The sequence below is a fragment of the Poecilia mexicana genome, unplaced genomic scaffold, assembly GCF_051168715.1.
Source record: "Poecilia mexicana isolate PSO_F unplaced genomic scaffold, ASM5116871v1 scaffold_10, whole genome shotgun sequence".
Lineage (NCBI taxonomy): Eukaryota > Metazoa > Chordata > Actinopteri > Cyprinodontiformes > Poeciliidae > Poecilia > Poecilia mexicana.
The window spans coordinates 8,261,239-8,285,796 of record NW_028263379.1 but is presented as its reverse complement, the minus strand read 5'-3'; the positions used below and the strand labels follow the sequence as shown (position 1 = coordinate 8,285,796).

Below are 24,558 nucleotides of genomic sequence, written 5' to 3'. Positions count from 1 at the left end.
AAAACACTTACAGCCAACTCACAAAAGCTGCTGGATTGATGCAAGGATCCAGCGAGGATCCAGCTCACTCAGGTGAGAACATAACTCACTAATCAAGGGGATGAGGAGTAACTGGAAGTGAGTCCAGAGGAAGTAGAGACACATGAGGAGAGCTGAAATAATTAATCCAAATATAAACTCAGATAAAATTCAAACAAATACCTAAGCCCCATCCACGCAGAGATGAAAGCGAATGTGTATCTATTGTGGTTGCAGCACCGAAAATGCTGTAACACTACCACCGAACAACACTGGACAGCGCCATTTTTGTTTGTTAGAGTAAAGTGTAAGGCAGGATAGAGAGAGAGTTGGAGCTACAACATCATTGTTTCAAAAAAGACGCAATCTGCATGTACACACTGAAATTGATGCACTCTGGCAACTGGTTTCAAAAATAATCACTTCTGGTCTCCCAAAAGTCTTAATCCATGTGGACCCACAGCCTAAACATCAAGAAACCATTGTGGATAAACCTTCTCTAACAGCTGAACTACCTCCTAACGACGTCATCAAGCTGTGCACAGACATGAATGCAACTGAATATTTAATAAACTCACAGGGAAACCAAGTTTTCAGTGCCAGGACATACATGAGTTAAGCATGCTCAAAAGACCAAGTCAAAAGCTATCAACAATCTGAGTCACCATGGCAACCACTAAAACAAGCTGCAGGGAGAGAGGTTGCCTGAATAAATGTGAAACTTTGAATGCACGACAGAATTTATTCCTATTTGAATATCGAGCAGACTGCCTAGATTCAAGAGTGATGAACAATATAAAATGTTTTTCATAATACGTTATACAAAAAAGCAGGCTTGGCCGAGCTTAAAATTCAGAAAGTTGAAAACACAATTTATTTTATATTTTACTAGCAATTTCAGTAAATATTAATTTTCTTTTAGATGTAATTCAAAGCTTAACAGAATGTTGGTTTCTCCAACATCCTATTTCTCACCCTGCAATTATTTTGACATTTTTATGTAACACCATTTTAGTTTTTTCCCTTACACGGGGATGAAATACAGTGTGTTATCACACAAAGGGATATATAGAGCCATACACCTCCCTTTACAAACAGATTCCTGTGTTTTTGGCATAGCAGCTGCTCAGTACATGGATGAAGATCGCTGAATCTCTGCAACACAACTTGAGGTAGTGAGGTTTTCAGGTTAATTTAAATGCCATCCATATGTGGCCCAGTGAGCAGTGTAAGAGCTTTACTGGGAACATTTTCTTCAAAAAAAGCAAATTTACAACAAAATTTCACTCATTGAGAGAGGATGGATGTTAACAGTTACTATTTCTGTTTCATTGAAGCATATGGGGAACAAAAGGCCAAAAAGATGTGATACCTGAGTCTTTAGCTTGTTTTGAAAGCTGCTGACATGTTTTAATCAGTAAAATACTTTCTGCAAATAAGTAAATGTTGTTTTATACTGAAAACCTCCAGGGTTCTGAGAACAAGTGACACAAAGGTGTCATAAAAACGTCTTTTTTGAGCTTCTATGAGATTCCAGACGAACTTAAACATTCATTTGAAAATGGTTGCAGAAGCCAAGGCTCCAGTCCTGCACACATTAAAACGTTTTTGAGATGCCATCTCATGATCAGGACAAAGCAGCACGGAAGACAGACATAATATGGTGACATCGAAGCACGAAAGTTGGAATAGTTGTTCAAAGGTTTAAGTCCTCACTGTTCTCATTAATTATACTGTGCTCTGCATCATGCTTTTTGACAGTGCAGAGTCTAATTGTTATGAGTTAAAACATGCTTTGATGCATATTGTAATTCATGAGGTTGTCACAACATGAACAATGCAGTAAAAATTTTAAAAAGATTTAAAAAACAGATTGACAAAGTCTGACTCAACAATTTAGAAAGCCACAAACCTAGGGGTAAATTCTTTTTGATTAAGTTTATACCCTAAACATAAGAGAACTGGTGCAATGTGTCCTTTATTATTTTATTATATAATTAAGTCTCCAATGTTTCAAGATCCAAACATTCCTACTAATAAAATCAAAGATCAAAACTGTGAGCAAACTGAAAACAATTAAAGCTGAATTCAAATTGGATGCTCTGTATTATTGTGTTGTTTTTTTTGTTGGTTTGCTGACCAGTTGAGTTCTTCTATTCAGTGTTCACTTAACCCTTGTGTTTACAAATGGGGTCCAACCGACCCCACACCCATATCACTTGTATCATTTGCCTCAGCCTCGCACGCACAAGGGTTAAACATATCAAACTTTTAAAAGATAAATTCATATTTAATCACAAAATTGAGAAAAAAAACATAGACAATAAGCAACACACAAACCAGCACCATGAGAGGCAATACATCTGTCTGCAAATATGTTTTTAATCCTCAGACTGTGGCAAACTATGGCAAATGATAAAACTTTTACGTGTTGGGTCGGTTGGACCCCATTTGTAAACACAAGGGCAGTTTTTTTTGTCAAAGTCCACATGTGCAAAAGTAACCCAGACCTTGAGATCAATAAGCAACACACTAGACAGTGTGTTGATTCTGCCCTGTACAGAATACAGGGCAGAATACTCAGATTACCAATAAACAACCAACACTTAATTAGAGGTAAGATAATATTTTTTTAATCTAGATAATGCTTTGGAGGGCCATGCTAGAAATCAGAAATCAGAAATCTTTCTCACCTTGCAAGACAAAGATTGCTCCCTCCTTCCATGAGCACAGAGAAAACTCTTGAGTCAGTTTGGAAATCATCAACACAAGGCAAGTTTTGATGACTTAGACAACCTCAGCAGAGAGAAAAAAAACTGCTAGACAACACTCCACCATGGGAAACTCAATCTCATTTCTTTCACACCTTCAATTCAGGATGAATAAGTTGCTTCTCACCACTGTGAAACACATCACAGCTGACGTTTCAAAATGAGAACTCAGCAGTCATTTTTAACACAGAGAGCTCACAGCTCTGTGAAATAAAACCACATTTACGCTGACAGGAATAACACATGTTCAAAGTTCTTCAGGGCCATGTCCCATTATGTAACATGCAATGTTTGCTCTTAAAGATATATGTTGCAATTAGTCTTTAACACATCATAACCTCCTCTACAAGCTGGTGAAGTTAAGCAGACGTCTGGAAAACATCCAAAAGCGGCATTTGTGGGAAAGAAAGCAAGAACACCCCTGAAGAGATCACCAGCATGCTGGCCTCAAGGACAATCAGGAAGACAGATTCCCTTCTGTCCTCATAGATGTTTTACATGGTACCACACTGTTACAGACAATGTGCTCTTTGTTGCTGGAGGCCCCTCTGCGACACCTACAGAGAGGAAGACGAGGGAGCTCTTGACCCTGGTCCTCAGTGCCCGATGTCCTGCAGGTTTTAGGGTTTTTCTTTCTGCAACATACCTGATGTAAATTTCTGTTCAAACCCTGTTGGGGCAGAGTGACGCCAATTTATTGTGCTTTGCTCCCCATCCTGCTATTCCTGCCAAAAAATGGACACTCTACCTGTAGCAGGGCTTTACTCTGTTATGTGGCAGAGTGTTCTGGGTCAGCTGCAGCTGGCTGATTATTTATTTTTTATTTTTTTGGCAAACCTGTGAAGACACTGTTGCAATAATCAGTTCAACCAAACATGAATGCATTAATGAATTTTATAGATCTTGCTGGGACATGTCTCTTGAGCCTGGAAATGTTCTTCAGGCGGTAGAAAGCTGACTTTGTAACGGTCTTTATGTGTCTATGAAAGTTTAAGTGCCCCTCCTTTGGTGAGACGGAGCCATGGGGAACCCCTTATTTAATCTCTTTTACTGTTAACGCTCATATAAACTTACCTGTAGACACAAAGAAATGCCTGTTCTTTAAGACTCAGATTGGTCAAGTGAGGTTCAATAACGTCAGCACTGTGGGTTTTTTCACCGTGGACCTCATGAACCACTTTGATAGGATCAGTCTCTGCATGGTGGTGAGCATGGGAGCTGGCCTGAAAGGCAGCAGAGCAGTTGATCATTGTTTATTTATATGGGGAGAAGTGCTAATACTGACACTATAGCATTTATAGACTAACCTACTTTTCTTTGTTAAGAAGAGGAAAGGGTGCAAATTGAAATTGGATGCAGCTGCGGATGAGGCAATTTTCCATTTATGCCACAAGTTTTGGGATCGGGCTGAGATTCAGCTTAACGAGAAACGATTAATATCCCAATGGTACGCTCGCACTAAGATCAAACTTACTACAAAGTCTGGTTTTTCCTAATGAAGGCATCACTGTTGAAGCGCCACCATGAGACAAACTTACCCGACCTTCTCACACTGCGTATGCAGGGAGACGGTCCAGCGTTGCTACTTGCCAACACAAAGCGTAAGGTTGTGGATGGTAATGTCATTGAACAAATTACAGAAATATTTTAAAACAGAACTTAGAATGTTTATTATTATTATTATTTTGAAGTTTAACTCTTCCTTTTTGCCCCCTCCATTGACCCAGACTTTCATCAATGCTAAGTTTTGCCGGTTTCACAGCTTCACAACATTTCATTTGTCCAGATCTGAGCTGTCAATCTCCTCTATCCTCTCAGGACCCCTCTTTATATTATAAAACAGATAAGCATGCAAAATCACTGAGCTATGATAAAAAAAAATACAGGTTCTGTTTAATAAACCACATGTAAATAATTGCTCAAAGCAATAGGGAGGCCTGTGTCATGGAGTCCGCTCCATATTTAGTTTGGCTGTGAGCGGCGTAGCTCAGTTTCATTTGGGTCCTGAAATGCTTTCTTAAATGTTTTGTTAAGACTCTGTAACATTTAAAATCCTGCACAGATGGAGAATAACTCAGCTCCCAAATGATTTTTATCTATTTTTTAAAGCTGCAGACGCTCAAGTGCATCCTAATGAGCTGCTGAGAAAGAAGGAATGAGAAACTTTTTAAATAAATACCTTTTTTTATTCTGTTATTGGCTTTTTACAGGTACAAAGCATACAGCATGTTATAGTTTTATCAAAAGTGGAAAATACTGATGTTACATATGTAACAAATGTAAAAAATAAGTAATCGATCTTACTTTCCCTGAAAGTAAGAACATAACATTTCAGCGTATGAAAATTTGCATAAAAACACTGCTACAGTAATTTAAGTTAATAAACAGTACAAAAAATGTAGAAACCATACATGTCAACATAATGAACAAGGACACCACCAACATGACAAATGACTGTGATTTTTCATAAAATAAGAAAAAATGTACATAAGTTCATTAAGTTTTAGTTCAGGTCATGTTTACAGGATCAACATTTTTATTTTCATAAGTGCCAGGGAGAATATTGGCTGGTCAGAGAGTGTTAATGCAATTTTTTCTTAACAAACACTTTTTCCCCGAAAAGACTATCTCCTCAGGCCAATGAAACAGAATCCTCAAATGTCTGTAAGGCAGCAGACGTGATTACCTTTCACTCTTGGGACATTTAGCCAGTCTTAGAGGAGGAAGCGGAGTAAGGCAAAAAGAGATCGGATCATTGGTGGGGTTTGAAAAACATTGAAAGTGATTGTTTTCACACAGAATTGCTGCGTCAGGTGCTTTTTGATTAAACACACATGCTTCTTTTTTAAAAATTAATAATGCATCCCTAAAAATAGACTCCTTTCATAAATGTAGTCATGAACTTCTGTGAGTTCCTACTCAGCCACTTTCTTATCTCTTGAGAGAATATTTCGGGAGGGGAAATATTATTGGTAATAAAGGACAAAAATGCTTGATCGAGATTATGTAAAATCCTAAATTGAACTCAGGTGAGGGTTTTCTTCCAAAAGCCATCCAGTATCGATGGATACACTTAATGAGGTCTCAGAGAGATGAGTGCAGAGTTTGTACAGTTTCAACCTAGAAAAGACTGGTAAACTATTCCAAGGTGGCAACGATGAAATCATTCCTCGGTTTTCTGCCTTACCGCATTAAAAGTCGTCTTTTTCTGTTGAGTATCAATAAAAACATACACTTCAATTTACTCACAAAATATACAGCCTTTCTGTTTTTAGAATGGAGATTGACAAAATTCTACAACACTGTAATAAATAGTCTCATACATATTGCTCAGCTTCTCCTTCATTAAGAATGGTTACTGAGCCATCCCCGCTGTTCATTTCAATGTCTTTCGCTGCAGCATTCTCAGGAAGTGAAGCTAAGTCCTTAAAAACGTCAACATAATGTCCAAAGCCGGGCCCCCAGTTCAAAAGATTGTCCCAGTTGAAGCCCCCAGCTTGCTGGCCCAGTTTGTGGGGCAGTGTGTAGTGTTGCTCGGTGGAAGGTGTCTGGGCGATACCAGGCCCTCCTTCTGCCCGCCGGCTAGAATATCGCCTCTGCTTGAGTCTCCCACCATAGTCCTCATCATCAGCATCTGACTCATTGACTTGCGAGAGCTTAGGAACTCTGGAGCTGTAGGAGACGGGCTTTTCCCTGTCATACTCCATCTCCGAACAGGTGAAGGAGTCATGCGAGTCACTTTCAGACGAGGACTCCGGAGCAGGAATACCATCAGCTGGGTTGCGGACCCTTGACAGCGGCCTGCGGCAGTCCTCCTCTGAACTGGAGCGCCCGTGGTCAGCGCTGCAGATGCTGGGGTTGCGTGGACGTGGCGTGTTAAGCCTCTCCACCTCTTCGATGGACAGCCCCACTGGAGGCCCTGTCTCTAGAGGGATCTGTTCGATTGGCTGCTTCAGCCGGCTACCTGGCCTGGAGGTGTGGCCGTGGCCGGCCATCGTCTGTGGACTTTTGCTGCGCCTCCCCAGCCGGGTGGCGTAGTTGAACATGGGAGGGGGTTGACACATGTCATTGTGCATGTCCAGCGGGCTGCCTTCACGGCGAGCCAGGTTGAGGTCTCTGGTGGGAGTGTTGCGGTAGAAGGAAGAAGGTTTGGTGAACGGAGCTGGGGAATGTCTGGAAAGCGGATTGGGGGTAGGACAGGCAGAGTGGGAGTGGCTGAGTGGAGTGGACCTCAGGGCTTGTGTGTACTGAGGCTGATAAGTGTAGCTTGTTGCACCTAGTGGTAACGGCGACTGTCTGGCAAAGCCCAGCGGGCTGTGTCTCTGGATAGAAAACTTGGGAGTGTGGCTGCGGAACTGCTTGTAGTGTTGGATGATGTCTGCATCTGACGGCGCAATACTGCTGGCGTTGTCAATGTCATAATGTTCAATATCTGCCTCTGGCCCATTACAAGGTGCACAGGGAGCACTGGGAACAGTCTCATTGTTGTGGGGAATGTCTGTTTCATCATATATCAAGTATGGGTTCTCCCTCTCAATAATGTCTGGCTTAGGGTTCCCTTCTGGTTGTTTTCGTACTGTCATGTCATCTCCATATGGTGGGATGTTGTCTGGATCATCGAAAGCGACATTCTCACTACCCTTCTTCTTTTTCTTCTTCTTTTTCTTCTCATTAGGTTTCTTCTCCTTAGGTTCCTTTGGCACTTTGGTCTTGTTGCGGTCTTTGCAGTGGTTGCACAGGATCAGGCTGAGCACCACCAAGGCAAGGACGGTAGCACAGCTGCCGACAATAGCCGGCACAGCCCAGATGGGTAGAACCATTGCTTCTACTGTAGGACTGGGGCTGCAGACAAAGCCACCATTGTCGGCTGTGGTGCAGACAGTACCTTGAGGGCACTGGACGCCCAGACAGGCCACCAGAGTTTCGCAAGTCTTGCCAGTGTAGAATTCGGAGCAGATACAGGTGAACCCAGAGTGGGGGTCTGGGATGCAGCTGCCGTGGTTCTGGCAGGGATTAGAGGCACAGTCGCCAGGCGGGACACATTGATATGTGTACCACTGGTTGACGCACATCAGGCCGTCTAAACAAGGGTTGCTCTCGCACAAGTTGGGTCCTCTGCAGCCGATCTTTACAGATGAACTGGTCTTGGTTAACGCCACAAGGCTGTGCTCTCCAGTAAATGGCAGGTTCTCCCCGTTGTACTTTACGTATGCCAGGCAGCCGTCAAAACCTGCAGAAAAATATGGGAAAAACAAACCGGATTAGTTAACAAGAACAGCCAGCAGCAGGTACACAATGGAGGTATAAGGAAGAATCATTGGGCCTGGATCAGTTCCTAATAAACAGCAGGAACTTTGAGCTATAATCAGAGGTAAAGGAATTTTGTTTGGATGGGTAATAAGTTCAAGCTTAGGACAAAAACAATGAAACTAGTAATTTCTCATGGAAAGCTTCTACTGTAACAAAATAACAAAAAAAAAAAAAACATATTTTAAAAATCGGTCCACATCCATCACTGGCCAATTTGAAGGAAGACATGAAATGTTTTCTAACAGAGAATCCATCGTCGGGGCCATTATGGCTTCAAGACATGCATCTGGGTTGGATGAATGTCTCTGTGTCTAATTCAGCCTGTTGCCTAACAGCGCTGCCTCACAGATGTAAACAGGTTTTTATTGAATTTATCCCAGTGCAGATTAAATCCATTTGTGTCTTTTCATTAGCTTAGGAGCAGCGAGCGCACAATAGAACCCAAATGTTCAGACACACACTGAGGTAAAGGCTGGTTAACAGGCAGCCTGCCACAGGTCTGCGTGCTGAGAGTGTGTTTGTTTTGAAACGGTCCCTTTGTAAAAGACCTCAACAAATCATTCAAATGGCTAATTTTTACCATATTAGTACATAGTGTAAGCCTTGTTTTTCCCTCCCCTTAAAATCCTAAAATTTACTGTGTTGCATTACCTCCTCCTGGAAACCCTCTGCTTCACCTTTTCCAAACTTATACTCAAGGACATCTGATCTGGGATTTAAAAACCCAGCAAAGAAAAGCTGAACTGGGAAGAAGTTTAGCATGAAAAGTCAACATTTTCCAAAGTGAAGTCAAGTTAAACTAATGTTGGTTCTGGTCTGTGTAATTGGTAAAAACTTCACTTTGTCAAAGTTTTGCAGGATGTTCAGTTTTAGATAAAACTGCCACAGGCTAGTTTCCCTGGTATGTTTATACCTTTGCCCTTATGTGACTATAGTTTAGTCTTGCAGAATAACAGGAATAAATGTAAATGTTTTTATGAATCTGTAGTTTTCCATAACAAAGACCGTATTTTAAAAATAAATCAAGATTTTCAGATAGATGGCCAATATCTTTGTGTACAAATGTAAGAAGCATGGGATTTTGTTTGTATGGTTCTTGATTCTGGTGAGATGATCAATTTTGTTGAAGAAAACATGAGCTACAGATGTTTTGGGAGTATCTTCAGCAATGCCATATTTCTATTAATTTATCTTTTCCTAGATCAATGTATCCATCCAATTCAAAGATTCCTTTTAGTTTAACAAACGATGCTAATTAGCAGGGGTATTCAAATGTTTTATATATGTATTTATCTTCCCTGAAACATCATCTAAGGGTCATTTTTGAAAAACTGGAGAAGAGCCTAGAAATTATTCCAATGTAATAACCAAAACACATTAACTTGCGTCCTTATTCATTAAAAAGTCTGACCTCCTTCACTTCTGCTGCTTGTTTTAAAGACCCAGATGTATAGTAACTGATTTGATGTAGTCACTGCTGTTCAGAGTAAATCCATTTGAAGGCAGTTTCATGTTTGAAATTTGGACAATTTAGTTATGAGACTCTCTTTTTGGTTAATCTCCTTCACAAGAAGACAAAGCAACACCTTCATTGCTGCAGAAGAAGCCTTTATGCATCATTAAGCAGACTTTCAAACTCTTGTTTTGAGTTTGAAAGTCCTTTTAATTTTGCTAGTGAGTGGCTGACGTCAGCATTTTGATGATCGGGTGAAAGTAGGTCATATCAACCTGGTGGGAAAATTTTATTTACTCTATGGATAGTTTGACAGATAAAAGTTTGCTTCACAAAACATGACTTGGGGCCATCATTGACTAAACCTGAAGTAACACAAAACTATAAATGACCAGGGGAAAAACTAACAGAAGAAAGTTTTTACCTGCTCCAGTTTTCTGCTGAGCGGGTCCAGGTGGGATCCCACCTAATGAGAAGGTCAGAACACTGAGACCGCCGAAGTCTTGGGTGGCGTGTTGGATGGGTCTGGGGAGCCCACCATCCACCTGGAGGACAGTGGACGAGCCGTTCTTAAACATCCGCAGGATGTGCCACTGGCCGTCCGACAGTACAGCGTCTCCCAGAGTCCTCTCCACCTTCCCACCAACACCAGCATCCGAGATGTAGTTGATGTTGCCATTCCTCAACTGAGCAAGAGAACAGAAATAAAGTTTGGTTATGTGGTTCTTGATTGCAAATGTTTCCCTAGTAAAATGAAAAAAATATATATATATTTTATGTCTATTTTTATTGTGACAGCTCACCAAGTGAACAAGTGCAGAATGTTACACTTTTTTAAATGAATTGTTAGTCAGCTAAAGGGATAGTTTCAGGTTCCTTTCAGCTCATTGTACAACTTAAAAAAATGACAGAAGATGGAAGACAATTTAATTTTTTTAATGTAAAATTTAGGGGTTAATTTCACAAATTATTATTAATTTGAATTATGGAAAAATGAAGAACTCATCTCAAACATTCACTAGATTTACATGAAGTATTCATGAACTTATTGTACATAATATTGTACTTTTCTTTATGTTGTAAAAAATATCTGAGAATAAAATCTTTTCTGGTAACACTTTATTTGAATGGGTGTGAATAAGACTGACATGACAGTTGTCATAAAGTGTCATTCAATAATTAATGACACTTTTAATGCAAAGTTGCTCTAAAAGTTGCATTAAAAATCCATTAAAAATGCCAACTTTGCATGATTTTGTAAATTATGATAATTTAATGCAAAGTTGGCATTTTTAATGGACTTTTAATGCAACTTTTAGAGCAATTTTGCATTAAAAGTGTCCTTATTTACCGAATGACACTTCATGACAACAGTCATAAACATTCATAAAGACTTCTTTATGTTCATGGCAGGTGTTATGTCATGTTTATGACAGTGTCAGGTCAGTCTTATGCACACAACTTCAAATAAAATGTTACTCTTTATTTTTCAATTTTGGCATACCAAAAACTAAACACCACAATAAAACATAAATGAAGATGTTTTTAATACATTAATGAATGTGTTTTACATATTTAAAAGGGTAGTTTTTCTTCCTGATTCATTCAGATATAAATTAATCATTTTCCTAGCAACTTTTCAAAATGAGAAAGATAAGAGAACATAAAAGGCAGATTTGTGGTGTTCTCAAAAGGTCAGAAAACTGCTCCAAGAATTATAAAAAAGGCCCTCATATATATTGCCAAGCTTGAGGGGAAGAGATTTTAGTAAATATCTCTTCCCCTCGAGGTTGTATTTCTTAAACTTTTTTAATGTATAACTCTGCCACTGCAACAAAAGGCTCATTTATTTTAAGACTGTATTTGCTCTTGTTACTGTAAAGGAAATAAGCTAAATGACAGTTTTATCACCATGTGAATATAAACATTTAAAAATACCAAAGATGACACAGAAGAAGATAGTCAACAAAATGCCTACTCCCACATTTTTTTCACTGTCAGATAAAATTTAGAGAGGCAGCTACATAAACAACAGCATCAAAACTGCAGCTTCTCAGATTAATGCAATGCGTTGTCATGCCAACATTAATCAGGACTGATGGGAGGAAGTCTTTCCTGAGTCTGTACAAAACTGCTCTCAGAAAGGGATGCTGAGGTCAGAGATCAGAAACAAAAATGCAGCTTGATGCTCATAAATCTTTCTCTTGCCAGGACACGCTGCACTCTTTCATGTTCTCACTACTTGCATGCTTTTTACTCATGCCGTTTACCTACGGGACGATCAAAAGCCTGCAAACAAATGGATTCACAGGGAGTGCAGTGCTACATTCTCTGACTTGAGGGAAAAAAAGCAAACAATGTGTCTTAAAGCAAAATTAATAAACCTCCTTTTGGCATCGGCTAAGAGTTTGTGGCTTTCTCTGCAAATGGTAATCTCGTGTTCTCCTCACTTCGATGGAAAAGTAATCTTGTTCTTCTCCCTTTACAAAGAACCCAAAAGTCAGCCATGATAAGTAGCTTCCGGAAGAATTGATTTAAAATGGGAAAAGCACACCAAGCCAAAGAATACAGAGCGCTCTGAAGCTGGAAAACCGATCATGAGGCTTATCTATTAAACATCTTGTTTTCTTTTCACATCACTGTTTATGTAGTTCTCTTAACATATATACCTGCACAGTATGCATTCCCACACCAAGTTTTTTTTTTTTTTTTTTTTTTTTTTGTTTCGTAGTTGTTTTAATACTTTAGAAAGCTGAGATTTGATGAGCACCAGAAGCCAGTCTGACCTGGAAGACCAAATCAGAGCTGAGAAAGCCTCATGTTGCACTGGGAAGTGGTCGATTGGCCTGAGATGTCTGAAAGGAAAGTTGAAGGCGTTGAATGAACTTTCGGACCTCTTTGGGCAGCTGCCCAGGATCAGTCAGAGAGAGACAGAGGAGAAGAGGAGAGGGCTGAGAAAGACTGGTGGACTGTTCCTACGCTCAGTCTGTGCTGATGTCTGCTGGTGTTTGAATACATTTCTGGTTAGAAACAATCAGCCTCTTAACATAAATATCTTAACACAGTGGCAAACATTTTTCCTAGTAAGTCTAGACAGCCACATTCTTTTGGAATCAGGAAGTCCTTTGCACTTTCTGCAGGACCTTGATGGTAAACAATCTCAACAAGATTTTTGTTTGAAATAAAATGCTTACAGTGTTGTTTCTTTAATACTACCTTAGTTTTAATGTTTTTTTTTTTTCAGGTAAGCAATAACTCACAAAAGAGCTGCCCAGTCAGACCAACAACCTTCCTAATCACTGCACGACTTTATTTTCTTTTTTAGCGTTTTCGTTGTAGATTTGTTGCTGTAGTATATTGTCCTGTTGATGCCCCAGTTGGGGCAAAGCTTTATCTTTAAAACTGATGTTTTGGTGTACTGAGGAGCTCATGGTCAACTCCATGGTCCTGGTACCAGGACCGGCGTTATTAGTTAAAATGAGGCATCCTGTTCTGTTTTTCCTCAAACAAACCATCTCCAACTTGGTTTCATCCATCTAATGAACTTTGTTCCAGAAGTCTTGGAGTTCTTTGAGATGCAACTTTGCAAATGTAAACCTATCTGCCATATTCTCTTGGTAAAACTTCCAAACAAGTGATACTTATTCAGTTTATTCATCTAGCTATCCATTGTCTACAGAGGCTTCTCCTTGTCGGGTCATGAGGAGTGATCATCTTTAAGGTTACTGCTGATGTCTTTTCGGAGAGGCATTGTACTGACACAGATCTGAATGCTCCAAACTACTAAACCTGCTGCCTTTGAAAAGGTGACAACAGTGATGATCACTTATTCAAGTGTATTTGATTTGAACAATGTAGTTTTTAGCCAATGTTATGGAAGCAGAAGGGCATGGTTTATTTTTGCTTTGGTTTATTAAGAAATGACAGCGTGGAATCTGTTGTGTAGTTACTTTGTAATTCACTCTGATAATAGTGCAACTTTAGTGGAACTTTAATTTTGTGCCTGGGAGGCCTTATACTACCCCCACACCCTAGTGCCATATTTTTTTTCTCAATTTTAGTGAACAAAGTCACCATATTTATGCTCTTAGCAGAAAAATGCTGCACCCAGCAACTTTCACAGTTTTCTGTGTGGCCACTGGGCACATTTTAAGTAAAAAGTATTTCCAGAAAGGTGTAACTGTGCAGCTTTTGCTGTACATCTATCCCACAGATAAATAACCAACGGATGTCAGACCCAAGTATCAAAGGTGTTATGCTTTTTGTCATAGTTCTTGGCTGATGAACTGTCTTCACTGGCTGAATTGATGAGGATACATCTGAGCTTTAGGGCTTGCTGTGCTTGGTTTGGCATAGCATCTCTAAGACTTTACCTTTCAGTACTTTCCCAGCTCAATAAACCCAGTGTTTTTCTACAGTCTGTGATCGCTTTCCATTTTATGCTGCATCCCACAAGCCCGGTCGTAACAAAAAAAATGACTGCCGGTTCAGGATTTAAAACTTTTAGCTCATCGTTGGAACACACAGGCTGCAACGTCAATTTGAAGAAGCCAGAAGTGGGATTTTACTGGTAAAAATGTGCTTTTATCTCTGCCTTGTACTGCAAGGTTGTTGAGTGTGAGATCACTTTTTTGATGAGGTGCGGGGATGAACATACTGGTGAATCACGCAAACTTTTATCTGGAGGTATGCTCTGAGATTTCCACCATTCATTGCCTCAACTGGGTGAAAACCTGAACTTAGAGGTGTAACAACAGAGTTGAGAAGTACAAGAGGACATATAGGCTGATTAAAAACAGACCTTTTTGTTGCTTCTTTCCTTACCTTAACAGTGGTGTAGTTGCTGCTTTCCTGAATGTGCAACAGAGTGCCAGTCTTGCTCCGTGTCCTAAACTTCACTTCTAGGCTGCTCGGGCTGATCCGGTCGGACGCCACGCCCTGGAGCGACCGCCTGAGCAGGACGTCACGTTTGGGTCCCTGCTTCAGGGCGTAGTCGAGGCGGCCGGTGCCATCCAGAGACAGGGCAGTGTCTGCTGTCATGTCTGCAGGAAAAAGACATAAATTACTCAGAGTCCCTGCTGACGTTACAGACGTTGCATATGCCAAGTGAAAATTTCCTCTTTGCTCTCGGCGGGCTGTGAGTATCGAATTATTTTCCCAATTCCTCAGCCACAGCCACATATTTGTCCCCATACTCTCACCAGCCATTACAAATATCCTTCTATTATGCGAGGGAATCCCCAGAACAGCAGATTTGTCTTTGAGTAACACATTAAATCCTCACATACACACTCTCAGGAACCGGGGCTTACAGAAAGAACCGTACCAAAATGCCTGAAATGTGAATGGAATCCCCAAAACCTAATGCAATACAAATGTATGTGTTTACTAACTTTTTAAACCGTAAAGTGCATGATATGATTTCATGTTCCAAAGCACTCTAATACCTGTACTTCAGCCAAATATGAGTTCAACAAACACAACATAAGCCTTGAAGCGATCGTACGTCCAGTATGTGCAGCTGAAAATCTGTGAAATCAAACCTCAAAACTACATGTCTGTTTATGACAAGGATTGAAATGTACAGTGCAATCAGTTGTCATCCAAAATGTTTTCTTTTGACCTAATGACCTTTTTTTTTGTAATTTAAAACAACAAAACTGTGGTCCAGTTCTCATTGTGATGTTTGGAGGAGACTGACGACAACCATAAGCACACAGCCAGGGCCACGATGGTTTAACAAGTCAGAATATGTCAGAATAGAACTAAAAACGAAAATGTCTAGATGTGTGTCTTGTACATTTACATCAATCTTAGAATATTTCTCCAATTTTTTTGTTGCAAATGTTTGATTTTCTAGTCTTACTAAACTTCAAAGTGTTTTTCATTAACATTTCTGACTTACAATGTCAGAGAATATCCTGGTTTTCAGGGTTTTCTCAAGTTGTTGATGAGAGTAGAGAAGGCTGGAAGTCTTTCTTCCCTAAATGGGGCTACAGCATAAAAAGTGCTTCATGTTTTACACTAATAAAACCTCCATGAGGCCAAAAAAGGCCTCAGTGAGTCGCTTCTCATTCTACGATGACCCGAGGAGGAACTGTTCTGGTTCTGATTAGTGGTATAATTTTTCTCCTAATCTGTCATTGCAGACTCTAGATCTCCTCTACAGCATTTTTTTTTGCACATGACTGCGCTTGGATTAGAAAAACATGGTTCTGTTTTTGCACGCTGTAAAGTGAACCAGCAGATTTCCCACCAAATTGAACCTGATGGCAAACGCACAATAGTTTCCAGTTTTCTCAGTAATGCTACTATTTGTTTCCAGTAAGAATATTTAATTCACAGAACTGATGTGTACTGGTACTTCACCAATTTTGACTTTACGGATTTATGCAGGAAAACGCAGGCAGTTTTATGGTGGGCATTTTCATGAGTCATGGAGGACCGATCATATAGAATTGAGAAAATTACAATTCAAAGGACAGATACTTACACTTTTCGCAGAATTTTCCCGTAAAACCATCCACACACTGACACTGCTGCCAAGACCAGTGGTCCAAACAGGTGCCCCCATGTCTGCAGGGGCTGGCGGTGCAGGCTCCTTCCAGTCTTGGGCATCTATAGACACACAGCCATACAAAATCCCCACAATCAGACGGGCACTTTGACAACTCAGCCTCACAGTAAGAAGCCTGGGGGTCTGCTGGAAAAGAAACTCCAAAAACAGGAGCAGATGAGCTTTGATTTGTCTCCCGAAGCGGTCGTACAAAAACCATTAAAGAACCCCGGAGGATTAGCATATTAAAAGATCTGCCTTTGCCTCACCATTCACTGCTGAGATAGAAGAGAAAATATTCAGCAACTGCCTTTCCTTCGTCAAAGGTCTGCCATTTGTGGTTTAAAAAAAACATCTTTTTAAAAACTCTCGGGAGGATTTGAAAGTGTGAACAGATGTCCCACAGCGGGAGCCGAGAAGGTTAGAGAAGATGGTTGGATGAGAAAAGAGGGGAAAGATGGAGACAGTGAAGGCATGTGGGGGTCGGAGGGTTTGTGCTGCGGACCTGTCAAGGATGCCACGCGATGCCAGGGCCTGACTGGGCTCCAGAGGGCGGCCATTGACGGCGAGCTCCATGATGCAGCCGACAAAGTCGTGGGTGGCGATCTGACCACGGCGATGAAGGACGGGTTCTATCGACCTGACGCCGCCGACCGAGAGCCGGTTGGGCTGCACGTCCAAAATCCTGCAAATACAGGCACACAAACATGCTCATACTCAGATGCATTCAAGTGAAGGTTTTCACATGCACACACACTTTCATAAAAAGATGCTTTGAGTCAGCGAGTTTCAAATAATATGTTAATTACTCCTCTTTTATGCTCACTTCCACACAAACACAAAAAAGATGCAGTCTCAAAAATGTGGCTCAGAAATCACAGAAAAGTCAAAAACCTTTCATCTCGCAGAAATTTCATATTTCCAGAGAGATTTTTGTGACAGAGCTCATGAGTGCAAATTGACAGTAACAATGTATCTCACACTTGGAATCTTCTGGAAACGGGCAGATATGCACTTTCAAAAATTAATTCTCCAAACACCAATTTAAACCCAAAAATCAACAACTGAAACATTACATTTTTCCAGGTGCTGTCACGACACATAAAAAAAAAATAAAATTGGTTAGTGTTTAATTTATTACAGTACTAAAGCAATTCTAACCAGGTGGGATTTTAGTTTAGGTTTAAAGGAACGCAGTGTTTTGGCTGTTTTTCAGTTTTCCGAAAGTTTGTTCCAGACTTGTGGTGCATAAAAGCTGAATGCTGCTTCTCCATGTTTGGTTCTGTTTCTGGGGATGCAGAGCAGACCAGAACCAGACCACAATTTAAGACCCCACTAAGGAAATATAATAAGAAGGAAGATCAATCTACTTGTATTTAGTTCTGCATTAATTGATATATCAGTTTTTCTGTTTTGTAAGGTGTTGCCATAGTGTTGTCTCTGTTTTACTGTGGAACACCACAAATTTGTTTTAAGTCATAAAATGGTTCTACAAATAAAAAGCTAGGCAAACCACTGCTAAAGACAACAAATAAAATCTTAAGATTGTTTGACTGTTGTAGCACAGAAAAGAACCAACAATCACCACAACAGCTTTAAAAAACAACATATTTTTGCCACAGTACATAAATTATGAGCAACATTTTCTTATTTACATTTGATCAGTTAAAGAATCAGCTGCTGTATGCATATGTGTGTGTGTGTGCATGTGTGTGTGTGATTCTCATACCAGTCAGTGTGTACAGCCACGTTGCTAACGGCACAATATCCTGGTTCCTGATCCTCACCGCACAGATCCACAGTAAGCGATGCTGCCTGTAGGATGACAAGAAACAAAAAGAAGCTAAAACATTGAAAGAATTATGACCAGGGATGAACTTAAATATTCCTACCAAACTATTCCTGACACACACTTTTATCTCTCCCAGCTTCACTAAGTGTTGCCTGGGAGAGCCAATCCACCCAATAAAAGTCTTGTAAAAGTATTTATTCCTCTGTTTCTCACATTTTGTCTCCAAAAACACAAGCTTCAGCATGATTTTTATGGTTTTTCTGTGAAAAGGGGAAAAAATAGCCAAACTTGTAAAGGTTTTCTTATTAAAAAAATACAGCATAAATTTCTAATCATCCTCCCTGTATCTATGCTTTGTTGAGACAATATTTTTCCTGCAATTACAGTTGTAAGAGCTAAGGGTTTCTGTCAGTTTTGAAATTGTTGTCCATTATTTATTATAAAACAGCTCAAGCTCAGTCAGACCAGGCATAAAGCATCTGTGAACATCAGTTTTTAAGTCCTGCAAACGATCCTGAACTGGATGTAGCTTTTCACTCCAACATGAAGATACTTTTTGTATTAAGCTCCTTTCAATTTATGATCTTTAGATACAAATAGAGGCTTTTGTGTAGAAAAAAAATGGGACCATGACAAACAATTTAAAATATATCCCTCTTTTGATGTGTATTTATCCAAACAATTCAGCTGAAAACGAGCAAATCTGTTCAGGGGAAGCTGTATAAACGCAAAGTTGCAATAAATTGGTGGGAAATACAATAAAACACACTTGTACAGAATAGTTCAATAACATGCAACTTTGGTTTGTATGTTCTCAAACAGCTAGATTTCTTCCTCCAGTTCAACAGCATGCATGTTAAGATTAATTGGAGTTTTTAAATTGGCCGTAGAAGTTAGTCTGAGCATGCCTGGTCGTCCGTCTTTTATTTTTTTGTCCACTGATGGACAAATTGGCTGTTCAGGGAGTAGCTCTCCTCTCACCCAGAGGCATCTGGGACGGGGGTCCAGGACCCCCTGCTAACCTCCACAGGATTGATAAGGTGCCGCTAACAGGATAGATGCAGAACATACTCCACTGTTAACTGATTAGATGTAACAGGTCCTCTGTGCCCAATTACCTTCCTTATTTTTACACGCCAATCAAAATATTCAGTACAAGAATAAGCAGATTTATTCCACTCCTTATTGTGATTAACTTTTAAAAATGATTCACTGAACAAACAAAATTCGTGTTACTTAAACAGCTGTTAGCATTTTTCGACAAAGTGATTATTTTACGTCTTGTAAAGAGTTAGGTGAGAAGATCCAACATTACTTCTGAGCTCTATGTTATAAAAATACACCATCTGATTGCAGACAGAAGCGGTTTATTTTAGTTTGGTAGGCAGATGAGAAGCAGAACTGCTGTAGGGAGAAAAATCTAAGAGCAATATCCACTCTTCTTAAAAAACATGTAAATGCTCCTTCAAATTTGCCTTAAAACAACCACAGATTAGGCATGAATCTGCCTTAACGTGAAATACATTAACAATAAATTCTGGCATATAGAACCACTTAAAGATGATCCCTTACTACCTTTCAAACCTGGTTTGACCTGATCTGAAAGATGGATGGCTGGATGATAAAACAACCCATCAGAGGTTGTCTAACAGCAGATTGTTGGAGCAAAGGTGATATCAAACATTTTCCACAAACCTAATCCATTTGGTTTACTCTGATGTGTTATTATCTCTCATTGGAATATTAGTGCACAACATCACACAACCCCTATTCACCTGTGGATGTGGAGGTGATTGAAACACCCAAATTCATTAATTTGGAGGGATTCTCAATAGTCACAATAAAATCCAAGGACAAAATTATTCCATAACGTTTACATGTCTTTGTTTCCGACTGTTTATTTCAATAGATTAACTTCAGGTCTTATTAACTAAGTATTTATTCTACTGCTCTGAATGTTTTTACTTCTGCATGTTCAGGACTGAGTCTGACCTCAGTCCCTCACAATGCACATCGACCGACAAAAACATTTTATTATTCAATTCATATATGTGATAAGAGTGGAACAGAAATGCCAAACATTTTTTCTGTTTCCCTACAGTTTCCTGTTTTCCTGTCAATGCCAGTAAAGCATTTGCCCAGATGTGTGCTGTTGTTTCTGTGTTCTGATGTAGGGAACGAGCCCAGGAGGAAGAAACGAAATGTGCCGGTGAGGAAACTGTCCGGAAAAGTGTGTGAATGTGTTGAAAAACCGGAGCAATCACGCTCCACCTCTCCTGGAGTTTAAGTAAACACGGACCGCACCGGCCCGGATCTCTGACACAAATCATCCCCGCAGGGCAAACATACACACACATACACACAAAGTCTCTGTTCAATCAAACACACACATGGATGCAGTGAAAGTTTGCAGAGAGGTAAAAGAACATTCATGGACACTTTTTCTTCAAAATAATAAAAAATAAAGAACATTTGAAATCGCAAATGCGAGATAACACTATGAAGCCTGCTTTATGTGCTCTGCTGACACTGATTTAAAACTGCTGACAAAGTTTTATTATTTTCCTCTGCCAAATTTAACAAAGCGACCACAGTTTTGCACTGCCTTTGCTGTTCTACATCTGCTTTGCGCCTGTTATTAGGACAAATAATTCACTTAATCAAAAGCTTCTTGTTCATGCTTTTTGACAGTTTCCAAAACCAAACTGTCACACTTCATTTTCAATCTGCCTTAAAACATTTTACGTTTTCTTGAATTGAAAACAAACTGTTCTTGTTTATATCAACTTGTTTCTGTTCTCTCTACTGTCAAGTAATCAGTCAGTGTTTTCACATTTGTAATTTCATCCATACTTTGCTTGTTATCTTTCTACTTTTTCCAAAGACTTTCACTAGATAGTTAAACTAGGATTCATTATAAAAACACTTTGGGTTTTTAGAATAATGACTTAGATTATAATTAACACACATCTGATCATTTTGAGGAAACATCTAGCTAAGACTTAACATTTTTTCTATCTACAGCAAACAAGTTGTGATGCGTTAGTGGACAGCCAGAAATGTTAATATTTTTTAAAAGTTGAGAACCACATTCTAAAATTATTGTAAAAATTTATCCATGGTGGATGAATCACCCAGCTTCACCTTGACTTTAAGTTATTCTCAATGCAAGAAATAAAATTGCATCATTTAAAATGAAATTTAAACATATCCATATGATTTAAGGATAATTTGAAAACAGTTCTGCATGCAGACGTGATGCGTATAGTCTTGATTTCAACACCGTATATGACCTCTGAGCTCTGTCTGATCACTCTGAAACTTCAAAGGGAAGTCTGTGGTTTCTGCCTGTTTTTGACATCATAACTCAGCAACAGGAACTGGAAACTGACCTGACGCCCGACCACAGAAATGACCCGCATCAGCTTCTGCAAACATCGCCATCAGCATCACTTTACAGTGCCTGTGGGACCGGCGTTACAGTCCTGACATTTCTCACTCACTCTTCAACAGCACAAACACCTCAATTTTCACAGACTCAGTCCTCAATATGGGCTGTATTCCTTTCCAGGCCATCACTCTGCAACATTTCAAAACTGACAATTTAACGATTTTACCGGCTTCCTATGAAACCCCACTGCACCGCTGGAAACGACAGATCTAAAGTCCAGCAGCAGCGCAACATTAGGAGAAACCTGACAGAACCCACTTTGACTTTTTTCCCCTCTTCTTGCCACTGTGCTGTTGGCATTGAGGTGACACTCATTCAGAGCCCAGGAGACAAATTTTCATATTTCAGGGCAATTCTGAATCCTGGTACCATAAATCTCAGCAACCAGTAATATGTAATTGTACGCTATAAAAACTATAAGGCGAACTATCAGTGGTTTGGGGTTTTAATTATCATCTGAAGAGACTAGAGCCAAATATGAGTGTAGATTTAAGCCGTAAAAGCTCAGGACATTAACATTGTTGAATACGGTTCTTTCAGTTTCATCACTCTTTTGGCGACTTGAAGCTAATAGTGATCATAAACCTGTAGTAAGAAACGTCTTTTACCATCCCAGCTCTCCTGGCGATGACTGTGTGGAACTGGCCGTCTGAAACTTTAATCATGGTCATCAGTTTGTAGGTCCCACTGCCCAGGTTGAAGGAAAAGCGCAATCTGCCCTCAAAGATCTCCAACGCCAGGAACTCGGCCTTGTCACCCGTCTGATTGTCGTGGTTGTACATCAGCAGCGCGTTGCTCATCAGAGTGGCAAACTTGATGTAGATGTAGTTATTGTTGGGATCCAGAGAGGGAAACTCCATATAGGAGAGCTCCTCAAAACCATAGCTGTTCAGTTCACAGTGTTTGCCAAAAACACCTGAGGAAAACACACACAACACATGACAGATGAATTCAAAACCTACAGAAATTTATAAAACTACAGAGCATGAAAAATGAAGATGGTGGCAAAATTTGCTTAGGAAACTAGAGTTTTAGAACAGCATTTATCTTGTTTTCTTTTGTTTTTCCTGTAGCTTTTCTTTCATTACTTACCAAACGGACAGTGACAGTAATATCCATCCAACCGATTCTGACAGGAGCCGCCATTAAAACAAGGGTTACACTCACAGTGATTGATGATGGAGTCACACGTTTTGCCTGAGTTCACAGAACAACACAAATTAAAATGGATGGGGTGGTGAACGACACAGTAAAAATGCAGAAGACTGAGTTATGGAGGCCTTTCATGACACCAAAAATGTTTCTGGCACAGCTTCACCGACTTCCACGATGCATGGAGAAGGTCAAAGATCTGATGAAGTGAAAACTCCAGTAAGACTTGAAGTGACTTGAGCAATGTGGCCTTCAATGACCCTGACGAAGGCCACAAGCTGAAATGCGCAGGTCTAATAATAAAGTTGTTTCTAAACACTTCAAGTGTTGCTGTGATCTTCATCTTATCATGCCATTCATGACATCACAGCTGAGAACTGCTCTGCAAAACAAATATGTTTTACCATTTAGTTAACCTTATGTTGCTGTCTACTGTAATGGGAAAGTAAAAGAAAGTATGTCCACCTTAATTTCTAGGAAAATTACAAGGGCAATAACCATATAATTAGAAAACAAAGTTGAAGACAAAATGGAAATGCTCTTCCTTACAGAAAAAGTGACGTGGCATTGCTGATGTCTTTCTGTCTTGGCATTGTGATAACATATCTGTGTGCTGCATATCAGTAAATGTACAACTCTAATACTTGTTTTTAGAAGTGTTCACTGATAAATCAAGCTGACTTGATTAGCAACATGTCACTGTTACTTTTGCCTTTAGCAGCAAAGGTGTACTTAGTTTTACATACACTGCGTTCCCATTTTGGCTTCATCGTTGTTTGAAAACGATAATGGGGAATGCGTTGCGTGTTTTGAACAACACAAGTTAAGGTTTAGAGATCAGCACATTTTAAAATGCTCTGCTTAATAAAACCCTTGTTCTAATGTGTCTATGGCTGAATTTCACCTCTTTGGTGGAATTTCAATTGTTTATGAAATTGTTAATGTAATTTCATAAACAACAAACTTCATTAGGGAAAGCCAAATGATCTCATTGAGTTGAGAACAATCAGGCTTAACAACCTACTGCAGGCTGTTTTTTTGTCTATTTATTGCAGTGCAGACAGACAAACAGCTGAAATGTACATGGATGGCTGCCACAGATGCAAGCAAAGGTTTAACATCTTGATAAGGAATGTGACAGTGATAATAAAAACAACAGACAGAAATGATGCATGGCACATGGTACAAAAGAAACAAACTGACTGTGAACTCTGGGAGTAAATTTAATGCTGTAAATCCTGAGACATGCTGCTTAATGGAGATGGATTTAGCTGCCAAAATCCAGTTGTGGAGAACAGGAAGTTGAGAGTTCAAAGGGAGGGCACCAAAACTACTGTAGGTCACTAGGTGCATTTCTGCATGAGAGTAGTTCATCTTGATAAAACTTCTAGATTTGTGACCAATTTTTATCGTCGTAATAAAAAGGGACAGTAATGACTTCACTTTGGGCGAAGCGCCCTGTGCAGCATGCTTTCAAAATGTCTTTCAGATGCTGCAGCCAGAGGTTAAACATCACACAGGATCCAAATGGCTGTTCAAACTATTTCCACTTAAAATCCACTCCCCTTTAATTCAGGCCAATAATGCACTGTGTTCATTACATTTCCAAATTAAGAGGTCTGATTGGATCTTTTATAAAGCTGCTCATTTGTCAAATAACTCAAAATGAAGCCAAATAAAAAATCGATGATGAGGAAATCTCTCTTTGTGTAATACGGTCAGAGAAGAAATCCTTGTGTCTGTGTGTGGTCAGAACTGCCAGTGCATGAAGGCACAAATGGAAATGAAACACCAGCGAAGTGTATGTGTAGTGAAGACTGGATGTCTGACAAAGGTCAGCTTTGTATCATCCTTTTTTATTAAAGCAAACACTGCAGGCTGATATGAATCACAGCTGATACTCCCTAACTAGAAACCAAAAACCAAAAGAAGTGGCTACGATATCTACTGGAAACAATAAGAAGCAAATACCTTGAATGTGGGTGACCATACTCAAAGACATACAGTGCTTTTCAAAAGTATCCATACCCTTGTATGTTTGTCGCACTGCTATCG

At 39.7% G+C, this 24,558-nt stretch overlaps 1 protein-coding gene across 1 annotated transcript in view; it reads right to left on the bottom strand.

The window, feature by feature from the left end:
- Positions 1–4,953: 4,953 nt before the first annotated feature.
- fat4 (FAT atypical cadherin 4) overlaps positions 4,954–24,558 on the bottom strand; it is a 122,115-nt gene continuing 102,510 nt past the window's right edge. Inside the window, exons 10-17 of the mRNA XM_015002655.2 lie at positions 22,444–22,548; positions 21,960–22,267; positions 17,838–17,923; positions 16,614–16,793; positions 16,046–16,170; positions 14,377–14,594; positions 9,977–10,238; positions 4,954–8,019 (exon numbers count right to left, since the gene is read on the bottom strand). Of these exons, the coding sequence (XP_014858141.2) occupies positions 6,107–8,019; positions 9,977–10,238; positions 14,377–14,594; positions 16,046–16,170; positions 16,614–16,793; positions 17,838–17,923; positions 21,960–22,267; positions 22,444–22,548 (3,197 nt within the window). The 3' untranslated portion in view covers positions 4,954–6,106. The remainder of the gene's footprint in view (positions 8,020–9,976; positions 10,239–14,376; positions 14,595–16,045; positions 16,171–16,613; positions 16,794–17,837; positions 17,924–21,959; positions 22,268–22,443; positions 22,549–24,558) is intronic.